Genomic DNA, 12,353 nt, shown 5'->3' with positions numbered 1-12,353 from the left:
TGTGCTCAGTCTGTCAAAACATGTAGACAGCATTCTGGTGAGTGGTGGTACATACTGCCATCATTGACTTCGTGGGAATGGGAAGGATAGGAGAAAGCAGGCAATTTAAAGAGGTTGGCTGGGGACGTGCTGTAGGGGAGGTGTACACACTCCCAGACGGCTTATTGTGTGACCACAAAGGTCCGTCCCCGCTCCTGTGGGGAGAACAGAAGAGTTCCTGTACATCCATGGTGGCCTCACCCCACTCCTGGAAGTGGGGCAGAAATAGCCTCTGTGCACCTGGGGCTAACAGCAGCCCCATTCCAGACTCGTTTCTGCCCGGGGCAGAACAGACTCCTGTCTAGCTGCGGTTGCAGCGGGCTGGCCCCAGCTGCAGTCCGATTGTGACTGTGGCTGTGGCAGCCCAGCCATGGACAGCCTGGGTCAGACCCTGCAGTCTGGCCCTGATGTGGCAACAAGAGGGGCTGGCTGTACTCCCCGGTTTCACTCCTGCCATGGTGGGGGAGGGCAGAATCAGCCCCTGTACAGCTGTTGCAGCCCAGGGACCAGCCCCAATCTCCTGAGGGCTAGCTTCCCATCTACCACAGGAGGGGCTGGCAGCAACTTCATCTGGTCATGGCAGCCCAGCTCAGCCCTGCTCCTGCTGTGGCAGGGGTAGGAGGTAAGGTGGAATTGGCTGCAGTGATCCTGGCTTGGCCCCAGTACAGCCGCATCTAACTGGCTGTAGCAATCCAGTTCCAGACAGATAAGTTAGTCCCAGAACCCCCCCATCTCCCTTTCCCAGTCCCCTGCCTTGCCTCTTGCACCCCACCACCTTTGCCCCCTGTCCTGAGCCCCTCATACATCCCTGACCTATCACAACCTGCCCCATGTTGGGGAGAGTCTCAGAGCAGGAGGCATGCAATACAACTGTACTCCTGCATTCCCTGCTATGTCTCCAGCCCCCTGCCCTGACTCCTGCATCTCTCCAAATCTGTGCCCTAAGCCCTTCATACACCTCAAATCTAACTCCTGCATCCCCACAGTCCTAGCTCCCTGCCCCACCTCCTGCACCACCCACATCCTAACCTCCTTCCCTGAGCCCCTCATACACTCCAACCCTGACATCTGCACCCCTACACATCTCCAGCTCCATGCCCTGACTCTTGCATGTACCCATCCACCCACACTAGCCCTCTGCCCTGAGCCACCCAAACCCCACCCCTCACTTACATTTCTTACAGGTACAGTTGTATTGCGCATACACACACCCGCCCTGAGGCCCTCCCCAAGCAGGGGCAGGTTGTGATAGGACAGTACTTGGAAGAAATTTAGGTTTCTTTTACCCCTGGCTGAGGTAAATTTAAACCTGATTTTAAAAAAGAGATATGTCTGTATACCAACGCAAGAAGCTTAGACACAGAAATAGGTAATCTAGCAATGGAAGGACACTTTCTCAGAATCCTTACAACACTTTTGTGTAATTTATAAACCAGTGACTGTTTCAGTACTGAGTGAATTTGTTGAAAATTTATACATCTAGATCAGTGGTTCTTTGCCAGAGATGCATATACCCAGGGGCTGTGTCTACACTGCCACCCCTTTTCCAGAAAAGGGATGCAGATGAGACTTTTCTGGAAAAGGGGTGCAGTGTAGACACAGCCAAGGGGTTCACATAGGTTTCCCCAGGGTACGTTAATTTTTTTTGATATTTGCCTACTTTTAAAACAGGCTAGTTAAAAAGCATTAGCCAAGTCAGTACAAACTAAAATTTGATATAGAAAATGACCTTATAGTGTTCTCTATGTATGCTGGCCATCTGTCCCAGATTTTCCAGGACTGTCATGATTTTTAATGTCCTGTCCTGGTGTCCCCGTGCAGTAGTGAAATGTCCCAGAAAGCCCCGGGGCTCCAAATGCAGCTAGAAGTATGTGCACACCCCCTCCCTTGGCTGGAGGAATAGGAGCCTGGTGGGACACTTCCTGACACCTTTCCCTGCTACTGGGAATCCAGCCTATAGGAACAGGGGGAGGCGTTGCTCATTAGAGCATGCGAAAGCAAGTAAGTGGCTGAAGGGTGTGTGTGAAGAACCAGCATACTGTTCAGCTGGACGGGGGCGAGGGAGATGTGGTCAGTGCGCAGTTCATCTGGGCTGAGTGGGGGGTGGGTGCTGGGAACTGGTGCATAGTTCAGCAGGGCTGAGAGGGGGAGCTGCAGGCAGCATGAGGTTCAGCTGGACTGGGAGGGATGGATTTGCTGGGAACCTGCACATGGGCTGTGAGGCAAAGGCGTGGGCAACTGGTGCGTTGCTTGGCTTGGCTGGGGGGATGCAGGGAACCAATGCACCGCTCAGCTGGGCTGCAAGAGTGGTGAGGGGAAGGAAGGCCAGTGGGAGGGGGCAGGACAGCAAGGGGGCCTGAAATGACTCCCCCTGGTCTGGAAAAATCCCTCATCTGGGACCAGCCAGATCTCGAGGGTGTTGAATCAGGGAGGTCCAACTATTACCCCAAAACCCCTCCTGGCCAGACATCCTACCCCCAGTCCGCTCCTGCACCCTTCCTCCTGGCCAACTCTGCACCCTCCTTTCTGGCCAGACACCCTACCTGTAGTGCGCTCCTGACCCTTCCCTTTTGGCTAGATACATCCTGCTTCTGTATCCACCATTGCACCAGCACCCACCCTTTTGGCTACACACGGCACTCTCCCTTGCTCCTGCTTCCTTCCCCTGGCCAGACACCCTACTCCCAGCCTGCTTCTGCACCCCACCCAGATCCTGCACCCCATCCCTATCCCACTCATTGGCAGCCCTACCCCACACTGAACCCCTCCTTTTTGTCCCCACTCCAGGGTTTAAGGGGGTCCATAAAATCAACCAGAAAAGTAAATCTAACCAATGGGAAGCCCTGAACCTCAGTCCTTCTAGTCTTTTTCCCTCGCCCCGAAGGGCTAGAACACCAGAGGAGTGAGGTGTCTCAATTGGGGGCCACTTTGAGCATTGGGGGTTTTGGGAGGAATTTTTTTGCTTTTCACTTGTGGGGTCCCCAACTGATTTTTCTGTGGGTAAGTGGCTCCCGACCCAAAAAAGGTTGCCTATCCCTGCTATAAATACAAAAAAAAAAAAAAAAAATTGAAACCTTTTGTTTTGGACATACATTTTTTTACTTTATTTAAAATGAAATTTGCTAAACTAACATGAAAGAGTTAAAATGGTTAAACTGCTTACTAATTGAAATGGTTCTTCCTAGCTGCAGTGCCAAGAAAATGGCTTGGGCGTAACTTATGTAATTAACGGTGAGTTTCTATTAGCAGCTGGTGGTCTGCAGAAAGGTTTACATTGAGCCACATGGTCCACGGGCCAAAAAGTTTGAGAACCACTGAAATAGAGGCACCTCTGGTCTCTCCTCCATTGCAGGCTCCCTGCTGCTCTGCAAGAGCCCATGGAGAGATTGGGTCTGTTACCACAGCGGTGAAATCAGTGTGGCACTCTGATGTGGATGATGGATAGACTCATTGAGTCTTCCTCATCCAAGCAGTTGATTTAAACAGTGTGTTAAGATGCCATGTGATGAAAACACTTGGCATGTCCACAGAGAGGCAGGATGTATCCTCTCGACAGAGAGGGTTGTCATGACTTGTGTGTCGGAATAAAGAAGCCCTTTGTGAGCTCTGTGAAGAGGTGAGATGTTTTGACTCCCTGTTTCAGTGATTTGTTCTTCTGTTGGGCTACTGTAGTGGGGTGGAATGGCCACCCACTGAGCCAGAGGCGGAGGAACCCCTCTGGGAGCCATTTTGGGCCCAGCCTAGCCCCGCCCCCTCACCTGACCGGAAGTCAAAGGGCAGGGCTAGGACTATAAGAAGGCTGCCGGGGAGCTCAGTCAGGGCCCAGCCTCTGAAGGAGCCGGTGGCCTGTCTGGAGCTCCTGTCTGGGGAGGCTAAGACCCGGGCTAGGCCGCCCTCAGCGGCCGCCTCGGAAGCCAGCCAAGGCTTCCCTACCAGGGCTACTGAGGCCTGGCCAAGCCAGCCAGCGGAACCTCCCGGGGACCCCGAGGACTGGACCGAGCCGCTGGACCAGCTGGAACCCCGATGGGTATTGGAACGCCGGGGCCGGGTGAGCCCGCGGGACGCTGCGGGGTTCCAACCCCTTGATCCCTGGATTGGGCCAGCCGGACCCTGCTGGGACAACAGCACCTCGACTCACTGCTCAGACCTGCTGAAGGTACAGGTACCAGCGAAGGGGGAGACAAGAAGCGGCCCAGGGGGTAGCATGGGCTGAGAACTGCCCTAGGCCAGCAAGTTGCGGGCTGGAGCCCCTGCTGAGCCCGTAGCAGCTGAACTGCTGCATTCAGGGCCCCTGGGCTGGGGCGCAGGAGAGTGGGTGGGCCTGCGCCCCCCCTGCCACCCACTAACCGGGTGGCAGTCTCCCCCCTTTGCCACTGATGCAGGTGCACTACCTGCCCAGCTCTTGAACTAGGAGCGTCTACAAACCTGGGTGTTTGTCTACGGCCCTGCCTTGGGTTAGGGCCGGCTCAGCTTACTGTGGTTTGCTGCCATTTGTTGCCCTGCTCGAGGGCCTGGGCCTCCGTATGGTGGTCTTGGTACCTGGCCAGGATCCGGACCAGACCTTTTTAAAGGGCCAGGACTAGGACTGTTGCCCTGCCCTAACTGAGTTAAGGGACTGAAGTATATGCAGAATTTCTTCCCCCATGGCCCGGGCCTGAAGCAAGGCCGGGCCCCTGAACTATTGTCTCTCACCCCGACCTGAAGTAAGGCCGGAGACAGACTCACAGACTCGGACTGTTTTAAGGCACGGTAGGGCCATAGGGCGGACTATCCACCCATTGGGCCAGGGCGGAGGAACCGCCTCCGAAAGGCCTGCCGGCCTACAACTAACAACTGCCCCCGGAAGGGGGGAAAAGCTCAGGCTATAGTGGGCATTGCCGGAGGGCAGTGTCCTGAAAGACTGCGCCACCTGCCGGCAGGTCTAATTCCCCGAGCAGACGGCAGGGGGCGCTGTGGTGGAGCGGGGAGCCCGCTACAGCTACACATTGCCTAGATCTGAATGGAGTTAGCTGTGACAATGCGTTTCTGCGTTATTCTGATGCACAAAGTGAAACCTGTGCTAAAGACTTCCACATCCATTGAGAGAAAGCGCTGCTATCAGAAGTAGTCAATTCAAAGTCTCTCCAAGTTTCTTCAAAGATTGCCTCTACCAGCAGTGAGGCTTTGACTGATAGGTCCCTTATATTTTTGAAAGGTGACTAAATGTTAACTGGATCTTCTTGGGTAATGTCAATAGATTGCTTTGGGCCCAATCTTAGTTTAGTTAAATTGGATCAGGCCCTTTGTAAACAGGTTGGGGATTGGTCTCATTTGGCAATTATTATTAGGTATTATTTTCCTGATATAGACATATACATTTCTTAATAGCTTTTCATATAAAATATCCCAGCCCTATTGATCTCCATGGGAAATGTACTTTTCAGGCAGTGGTGGGGAGGGTTAGTGACATGGTCTTCTCCATCCTGTAACTGTCATGGTTAGTTCAGTATTGTCATTCTGGTGTGTGGAAATGGAGGACGCTTTGCAATTTTTAAGTTACTGCAAAATTATCGTTGTAGTACATCTCATTAGGGATGTAAATTCCCATTAATCAGTTAACCAGTTAATGTTAGATCGCACTGGGGCTGCCACCAGCTCCAAGTTCCCTCTGAAGCAGCCCCTGTCCACAGCAGGCTAGACTCCCCAGGGAGAGAGGCTGCTCTGGACACTGGAGGAATCCCTGCCTGCAGGGCAGTTGGGGCCCCCACAGACAAGAGCTGTTCTGGATGACTGCAGTGGGCCTTCTGAGAGGCTGGAACAGACCCCTGCCCACAGAAGGTGGGGAGCTGCTCCAGCCCCCTCTAATTACTAGTGAATTGGAATCAGTAAGCATCATCCATTAAGAGGACTAAGGAAGTTGTCCCATGTAATTGTGGGTTAGTTCTGTATGACTCCTAGGCCTTGAGTCAAATGGGGTCGCATCTACATTGCAAATAGGTCTTGGATCCTGGATCTTATCTTGAATTGAGGTTGGTCCTCTAATGCTGCAGTATCATGGGACTTTAAGTGTGGGACCTGGGTTAGTTCAATTGCAGTATAGTTACATGGGGGGATCCTCTGGGGCCCAAACCCATCTGTATTGGTAGAGGAAGGTGGAAGTTCTTAGAGGGGTCACACAACACACTTCACTTCCGGTCACATGTCCATCTTGACCCTGGAAGTACTACCTCAGGGTTGGGGGTTCCTGTGGTACATGGGTGGGGCCTTGGGAGTCAGTGGGCGTGGCTAATGTGTCCCCATTTTTGGTTCAGAAAATATGGTCACTGGATCTATATTATACACGAGGAAGTAAGAATTTTTCAGTAATATGGTGTTACGACACTTGTATTTTTACATCTGATTTTTGTAAGCAGATAATTGAGTTGAAACTTGGTGTACGCAAGACAGACTCCTGAAAGGGCTACAACATTTTGGAAAGATTGAGAGCCCCTGATCTAAATGAACATGTGTGGTGGTAATTGAACATGATTTCTATAAAGGAAAATAACTTCTAGTCAAGAACTTTGAGCATGTCGTCATCTAGTGGATAAATGGGAATTAGTATACTAGGGTATGTCTACACTACAGCACTAATTCGAACTAACTTAATTCGAATTAGTTAATTCGAACTAGTGCATCTAGACTAAAAAATTAGTTCGAATTAGCGTTTTGCTAATTTGAACTAGCACGTCCACACAGAGTGGACCCTGAACTGGGGTTAAGGATGGCCGGAAGCAGTGCCGGCAGGGCATCAGATGAGGACTTAGAGTGGAGCTGCTGTCTCAGGCTAGCCGAGGGCTGTGCTTAAAGGGTCCCGACCCCCACCCTGGACAGACAGTTCTCAGGGGGTTTCCCGCTTGCAAACCAATCCTGGCTTGGAGTGCCTTGAGTGCCCACACTCGGCACATCACAGCACTCAGACATCAGCCCGGATGCACTTGCCGCAGGCTGCCATCTGGGGAGAGGAGTCATTCGGGGGGCTGCAGGAGAGTATCCACCTGAGGAGCCCGCAGAGCCACCCCAGTCCTCCCCATTGGGGGCTCATACCCCATTCCTCCCTCACCTCCTTCCACTTACCCCTCCCTAGCCCCCCTTCCTGATGTACAAAATAAAGGACGTGTGGTCAAAAATAAACTCTCTTTATTGAACAAAACTGGGTGAGACTGGGAAAAGGAGGTGGGAGAGGGGAAAAGAGAGGGTGGGAGAGGGGAGGGCAACTACAATGGTGAGGGGTTTGAAACAGGTCCCATATGAAGAGAGGATAAAGAGTCTGGGACTTTTCAGCTTAGAAAAGAGGAGACGGAGGTCTATAAAAGCATGAGTGATGTGGAGAGGGTGCATACAGAAAAGTTCTTCATTAGTTCCCATAATAGAAGGACTAGAGGACACCAAAGGAAAGGAATGGGTAGCAGGCTTCAAATGAATAACAGAAAGTTCTTCTTCACAAAGAAGAGTCAACCTGTGGAACTCCTTGCTGCAGGAGGCTGTGAAGGCTAGAACTAGAACAGAGTTTATAGAGAAGTGAGATAAAGTGATGGAGGTTGGGTCCATGGAGTGCTGTTAGCCAGGGGGTAGGAGTGGTGTCCCTGGCCTCTGTTTGTGGAAGGCTGGAGAGGGATGGCATGAGACAAATGGCTTGGTCATTGTCTTCGGTCCATCCCCTCAAGGGTACCTAGTATTGGCCACTGTCGGCAGACAGGCCACTGGGCTAGATGGACCTTTGGTCTGACCTAGTACGGCCATTCTAAGCTCAGGGCTCAGGGTTGGGGGTCTCAGTGGACCACCCTGATTTTCATGCAAACCTGCTCCTGGGTGGCCAGGCTGGCAGCTCTCCTGCCCTAGACGGTCACTTTCCTGTGCCTAGTGCGGAGGTCGTGGACGAGGTCCACGATGTCCGCACTAGACCAGGCGGGCGCCCGCCCCTTGCGGTCCCGGGCAGGCTCCCGGGAGCCGCCAGCCTGGTCCCGGGAAGAGGGGGAGGGCTGGGTGGCAGACGGTGGCTGGCTCGAGCCGTGCCAGGTGCAGGGTCTGCTGGCTGGGTGCTGGCAGGCCTGCACCTGGCACGGGCACCGTAGCCAGCCCGTGCCCCTTTAAGGGCTCCGGGGCTGAGAGGAGGGCAGTAGAGTTTCCCTGGTGTTGGCCAGAGTGGCCACCAGGGAAAGCTGGGAAGGGCTAGCCTCCCACTAGTTCAAATTAAGGTGCTACACAGCCCTTAATTCGAACTACTTAATTCGAACTAGGCTTAGTCCTCGTAGAATGAGGTTTACCTAGTTTGAACTAAGCGCTCCGCTAGTTCGAATTAAGTTCGAACTAGCGGAGCGCTAGTGTAGCGCCTATCAAAGTTAATTCGAACTAACATCTGTTATTTCGTATTAACTTTGTAGTATAGACATACCCCTATAGACTAAAGAAAACTAAGTGTGGGTACAAATACTCTGGTTCTGAGCAATTTCTCCTCAACCATCCTGTAAAATTAATCTAGGTTTTCTTGCTTATATTTGTCTAAGCATGTATTAATTTGTTTTTCTTAAGGGAGTTATTGGAAGACTGTGGCTTTGTATTCCAAGTACAGGCTAATTATATGCAAGTATAATGCAAGAAGTATTTATGAATCATGCAGAATAATAGCTTCAGTAATCATATTGAACACATGCAGCACACTGATCAGTATTTGAAAGTTGTGTTGCTTATTCAAAAATATTTTTAAATTTGTTTTTAAAATTGGCATTTTTCTGCCTAATCAAATAACCGAACTAAATATCAGGGTACAAATGAAGTGGTCAAGTTTCAGAATGCTTTATAATAGGGAGTGTGTGGAGATATTCTCCCTCTTCCTCCTCCTTCCCCCCCAAAAGAAGAAAAAAACCCTAACTCATTTATTGAATGTTTGTTAATAGAAGCCAATTTAGTGCTTATCGGCTGCAAATCTATTTGGATTCCTATTCATGATTAAACGTTGCTGGCTTCTTCCTGTTTTATCAATCACATTCAGCATGGAGAGTTTGAGGGGTTGACTTATTAATGTGTAACTTTAAAAACAACTTTTAAATAGGGATGTAACTGTAGATTAAATGATTAACCAGTAAGCAAGTGCTTATTGGTTAATGCTATTGCGAACACGCAACACTCCCCCGCTCTCTGCAGTTTGCAAGTAAATTTAATGGGCTGGCTGACTGGCTAAGTCCCAGCTTTTTCTAGGTCCTGGCAGTAACTCCCGCTGTAGCTCTGCGTTATTAGATGACTGGGTAGCCTGCACGCAGGCTGTCAGGCTGGCTCAGTCCCAGCTTGCACCAGGTCCCAGCAGCTACTCCCTATGGCTGTGTCTAGACTGCAGGGTTTTTTCGAAAAAAGTAGCTTTTTTTCGAAAAAACTTCACCTGCGTCTAGCCTACAGCCGCGTTCTTTCGAAATAAAATCGAAAGAACGCGGCTTTTCTTTCGACGGCGGTACTCCTTATTTTACGAGGAAGAACGCCTTTTTCGACGGAGATCCGTCGAAAATAAGTGTGTGGACGCAGGGAGGCCTTTTTTTCGAAAATAATGGCCTCCAGGAAGAAGCTCTGGTGGACAATCTGGGGCATGGCTTGCATGTCTGTGGTTCCTGTCTGCAGCCATTTTTTAAAGGGACAGTCACCCTCACAGCCACTTGTGGCAGCAAAACAGCCAGAGCACACGGCTGTTCAAGTGCTGCCATGTCCCAGCCCCAAGACCCTCCTGGCCCTACTAGAGAGCCTTCTGGGGACCCAACTAGGGGCTCCAAATGCCGGGCACTGGCATGGTCTGGGCCAGAGCTCAAGACCCTTCTCGAGCTCTGGTCAGAAGAGGAGGCCTTACAAGCCCTACAAACCAGGCAGAGAAATGCGGACATTTTTGGCCGCATGGCAGAGACTCTGGCCCAGAGAGGGCACTACCCCCGCACCCAGGACCAGGTGCGCTTTAAAGTGAAGGAGCTGCGCCAAGGCTATGTGAAGGCCAGGGAAGAGAGCTCCCGTTCTGGGGCAGCCCCTCACTCCTGCCCCTGTTATTCAGATCTGGACCATATCCTGGGTGGTGGTGAAGCACGCACACCACTGCGTCTCGTCCAGTCAGGCTTGGGGAACCCTGTGGTGGACGCGCCAGAGCAGGACCCAGAGCAGTCTAGAGATGGGGAGATGGTGCTGGAGGAGGAGGACAGTGAAGAGACGGTGACCCTCACTCTGGAGCCAGTCACAAAGACCCCGGAGGCCTCCCAGGTGTCATCTGATGCCAGAGACGAAGCAGCAGGTGAGTGCAGTGAGGTTGTGTAACACACGGCGGTGGGGGGGAGATGGGTGCATAGTGGGTGATGCACAAGGGAAACCTGTTATGCTCAGGCTGATGCCCAGGTGACACATGGTGTTACCTTCAGAATGTCTGATTCCTCTGTCTGAAGGAGAGGGCATGCCCTTTTGGACAGCTGTTGCACACATGACTGATTGTGATAGAAATGTAGCCGTGTTAGTCTGCTCTGAGGAAGTGGGTCTGGCCCACGAAAGCTCATCCCCTAATAAACCATCTTGTTAGTATTTTAAGTGCTACATAGTCCAGTTTTTTATGACTGATTGTGTCTTCCTCTTTTCCTCCACAGCTGGACCAGCTGTGCAAGAGGGCTGCAGCACCCCAGCCCCACCTCCATCTCAGGGACGTGGGAGCGGCAGACACAGGCGTGTCTATGCAGACATCCTGAGGCAGTATGTGGTGGCCGTGCAGGAGCTCAACACCATCCTGCGAGAGAGGGCGGATGCAGAGGCTCGGTGGCATGATCGGCTGATGGAGGAGCTTGTCCAGCAGCGCATGTCCCTGTGTGCCACTCTCAGGGAGGTGTGTGGCTTGCCTTCTCCTGTGCCTGGTCCTGCTCCTCCAGCACCCCATGACCCCACGCCACCAAACCCCCCTTCCACAGCACCATCCTTTTCCCCCCTTGTACCTACCTCTCCCCCAGTCCCTGAGCCCCTCTCTCCCCCTGGCCCTCCTCTCCCCCAGGTCTTCCAGTCCCAAGTGCACCTACCCTCTGTTGTCCAGCCAACGGACAGTCGCCCCACCCGATCCCGTGGCCATGGTGGATCCTGAACACGAGGCACAAGCAGGAGACTGCGAGCATCAAAAATCAACAAAAGCTTTTTCATGTTTGCAACAGTTATAAAAATCAGTCACTGAAATAATGTATAACAATAAAGCAGAACTTATTCTTTGAGACAAACCCTGGTGTTTATTATCTCTACAAACAGGGTCAGGATATGGGTTGAGGAGGGAAGCTTGTATTGGGCCAGGGCCAAGCTCCCAGACAGGAGCCCCTCAGGAGAGTCAGTGGCCTCCAATAGAGAATCGCTCCCATAGGGCCTCCTGGATGCAAACAGCAGACTGGTGAGCCTGGCGGATGGCAGCTGTCTGGGGCTGCACAAAGTGCCTCTCCTGACCATAAGCACCTGTACCCCACCCTGGTAGGAAGGCCTCCCCTTTCCTCTCCACCAGGTTATGGAGAACGCAACACGCGGCCACCACCTCAGGGATGTTGCGTTCCCCCATGTCTAGCCGTGTGAGCAAGCACCGGAATCTCCCTTTTAAACGTCCGAACGCACATTCCACCTGGCTGCGAGCCCGGTTAAGATGAGCATTAAACTGCTCCTTGCTCACATCCAGGTGGCCGGCGTAGGGCTTCATCAGCCACGGCATCAGGGGGTAGGCGGCATCAGCCACTATGCACATTGGCATGTGCACATCCCCAACCGCAAAGTCGTGATGCGGGAAAAATGTTCCTGCCTGAAGCCTCTGGTAGAGGTACTAGTTCCTGAAGATGCGGGCATCATGTGCCCGCCCTGACCACCCAACACAAATGTCAATAAACTGGCCACGATGGTCGACCAGTGCCTGGAGGACCATTGAAAAATAGCTCTTTCTGTTAATGAATTGGGCTGCTCGATGGGGCGGTGCACGGATTGGAATGTGTGTCCCATTGAGCGCTCCTGCACAATTCGGGAAGCCAAGGGCAGCAAAGCCGGCCACGATGCTGTCCAGATCTGCTAGACAGACGAGCCTGTTGAGCAGCTCAGAATTGATGGCCCTCACCACCTGCAGAAAGAGACAGACAACAAAATGTTACAAGGGGTGCCTTATCTCTTAGGAGGAGAACCCACCACCCACTTTCCCTCTCAAACACCCCAGGAATCCCCTCCTCAGAACTCCCCCCCCCCCCCCCCCCCGGCAGTTCAGGGTGAGTGGAGGAGCTCCCTCCCACTCCCACTCCACTTTGCCCTTTTCTGACAGTCTCCCTTCCCCCCCC

The 12,353-nt window shown here is 52.3% G+C and overlaps 1 protein-coding gene across 9 annotated transcripts in view; it reads left to right on the top strand.

The window, feature by feature from the left end:
- DGCR2 (DiGeorge syndrome critical region gene 2) overlaps nt 1-12,353 on the top strand; it is a 107,393-nt gene that overhangs the window by 80,002 nt on the left and 15,038 nt on the right. For 5 of the 9 annotated variants that reach the window (XM_075898227.1, XM_075898232.1, XM_075898226.1 and 2 more), the window contains 2 exons: nt 10,085-10,318; nt 10,662-12,353. The exon at nt 10,662-12,353 is cut by the window's right edge and continues 6,789 nt beyond it. The exons of the other annotated variants lie outside the window; for them this stretch is intronic. In XM_075898227.1, the coding sequence (XP_075754342.1) occupies nt 10,085-10,318; nt 10,662-11,143 (716 nt within the window). In that variant the 3' untranslated portion in view covers nt 11,144-12,353. The remainder of the gene's footprint in view (nt 1-10,084; nt 10,319-10,661) is intronic. 9 annotated transcript variants of the gene reach the window in all.

This window comes from Pelodiscus sinensis, chromosome 15 (assembly GCF_049634645.1).
Source record: "Pelodiscus sinensis isolate JC-2024 chromosome 15, ASM4963464v1, whole genome shotgun sequence".
In the NCBI taxonomy this organism is placed as follows: domain Eukaryota; kingdom Metazoa; phylum Chordata; order Testudines; family Trionychidae; genus Pelodiscus; species Pelodiscus sinensis.
The sequence above is the reverse complement of the archived record's forward strand: the minus strand, read 5'-3'. Positions and strand labels throughout refer to the sequence as shown.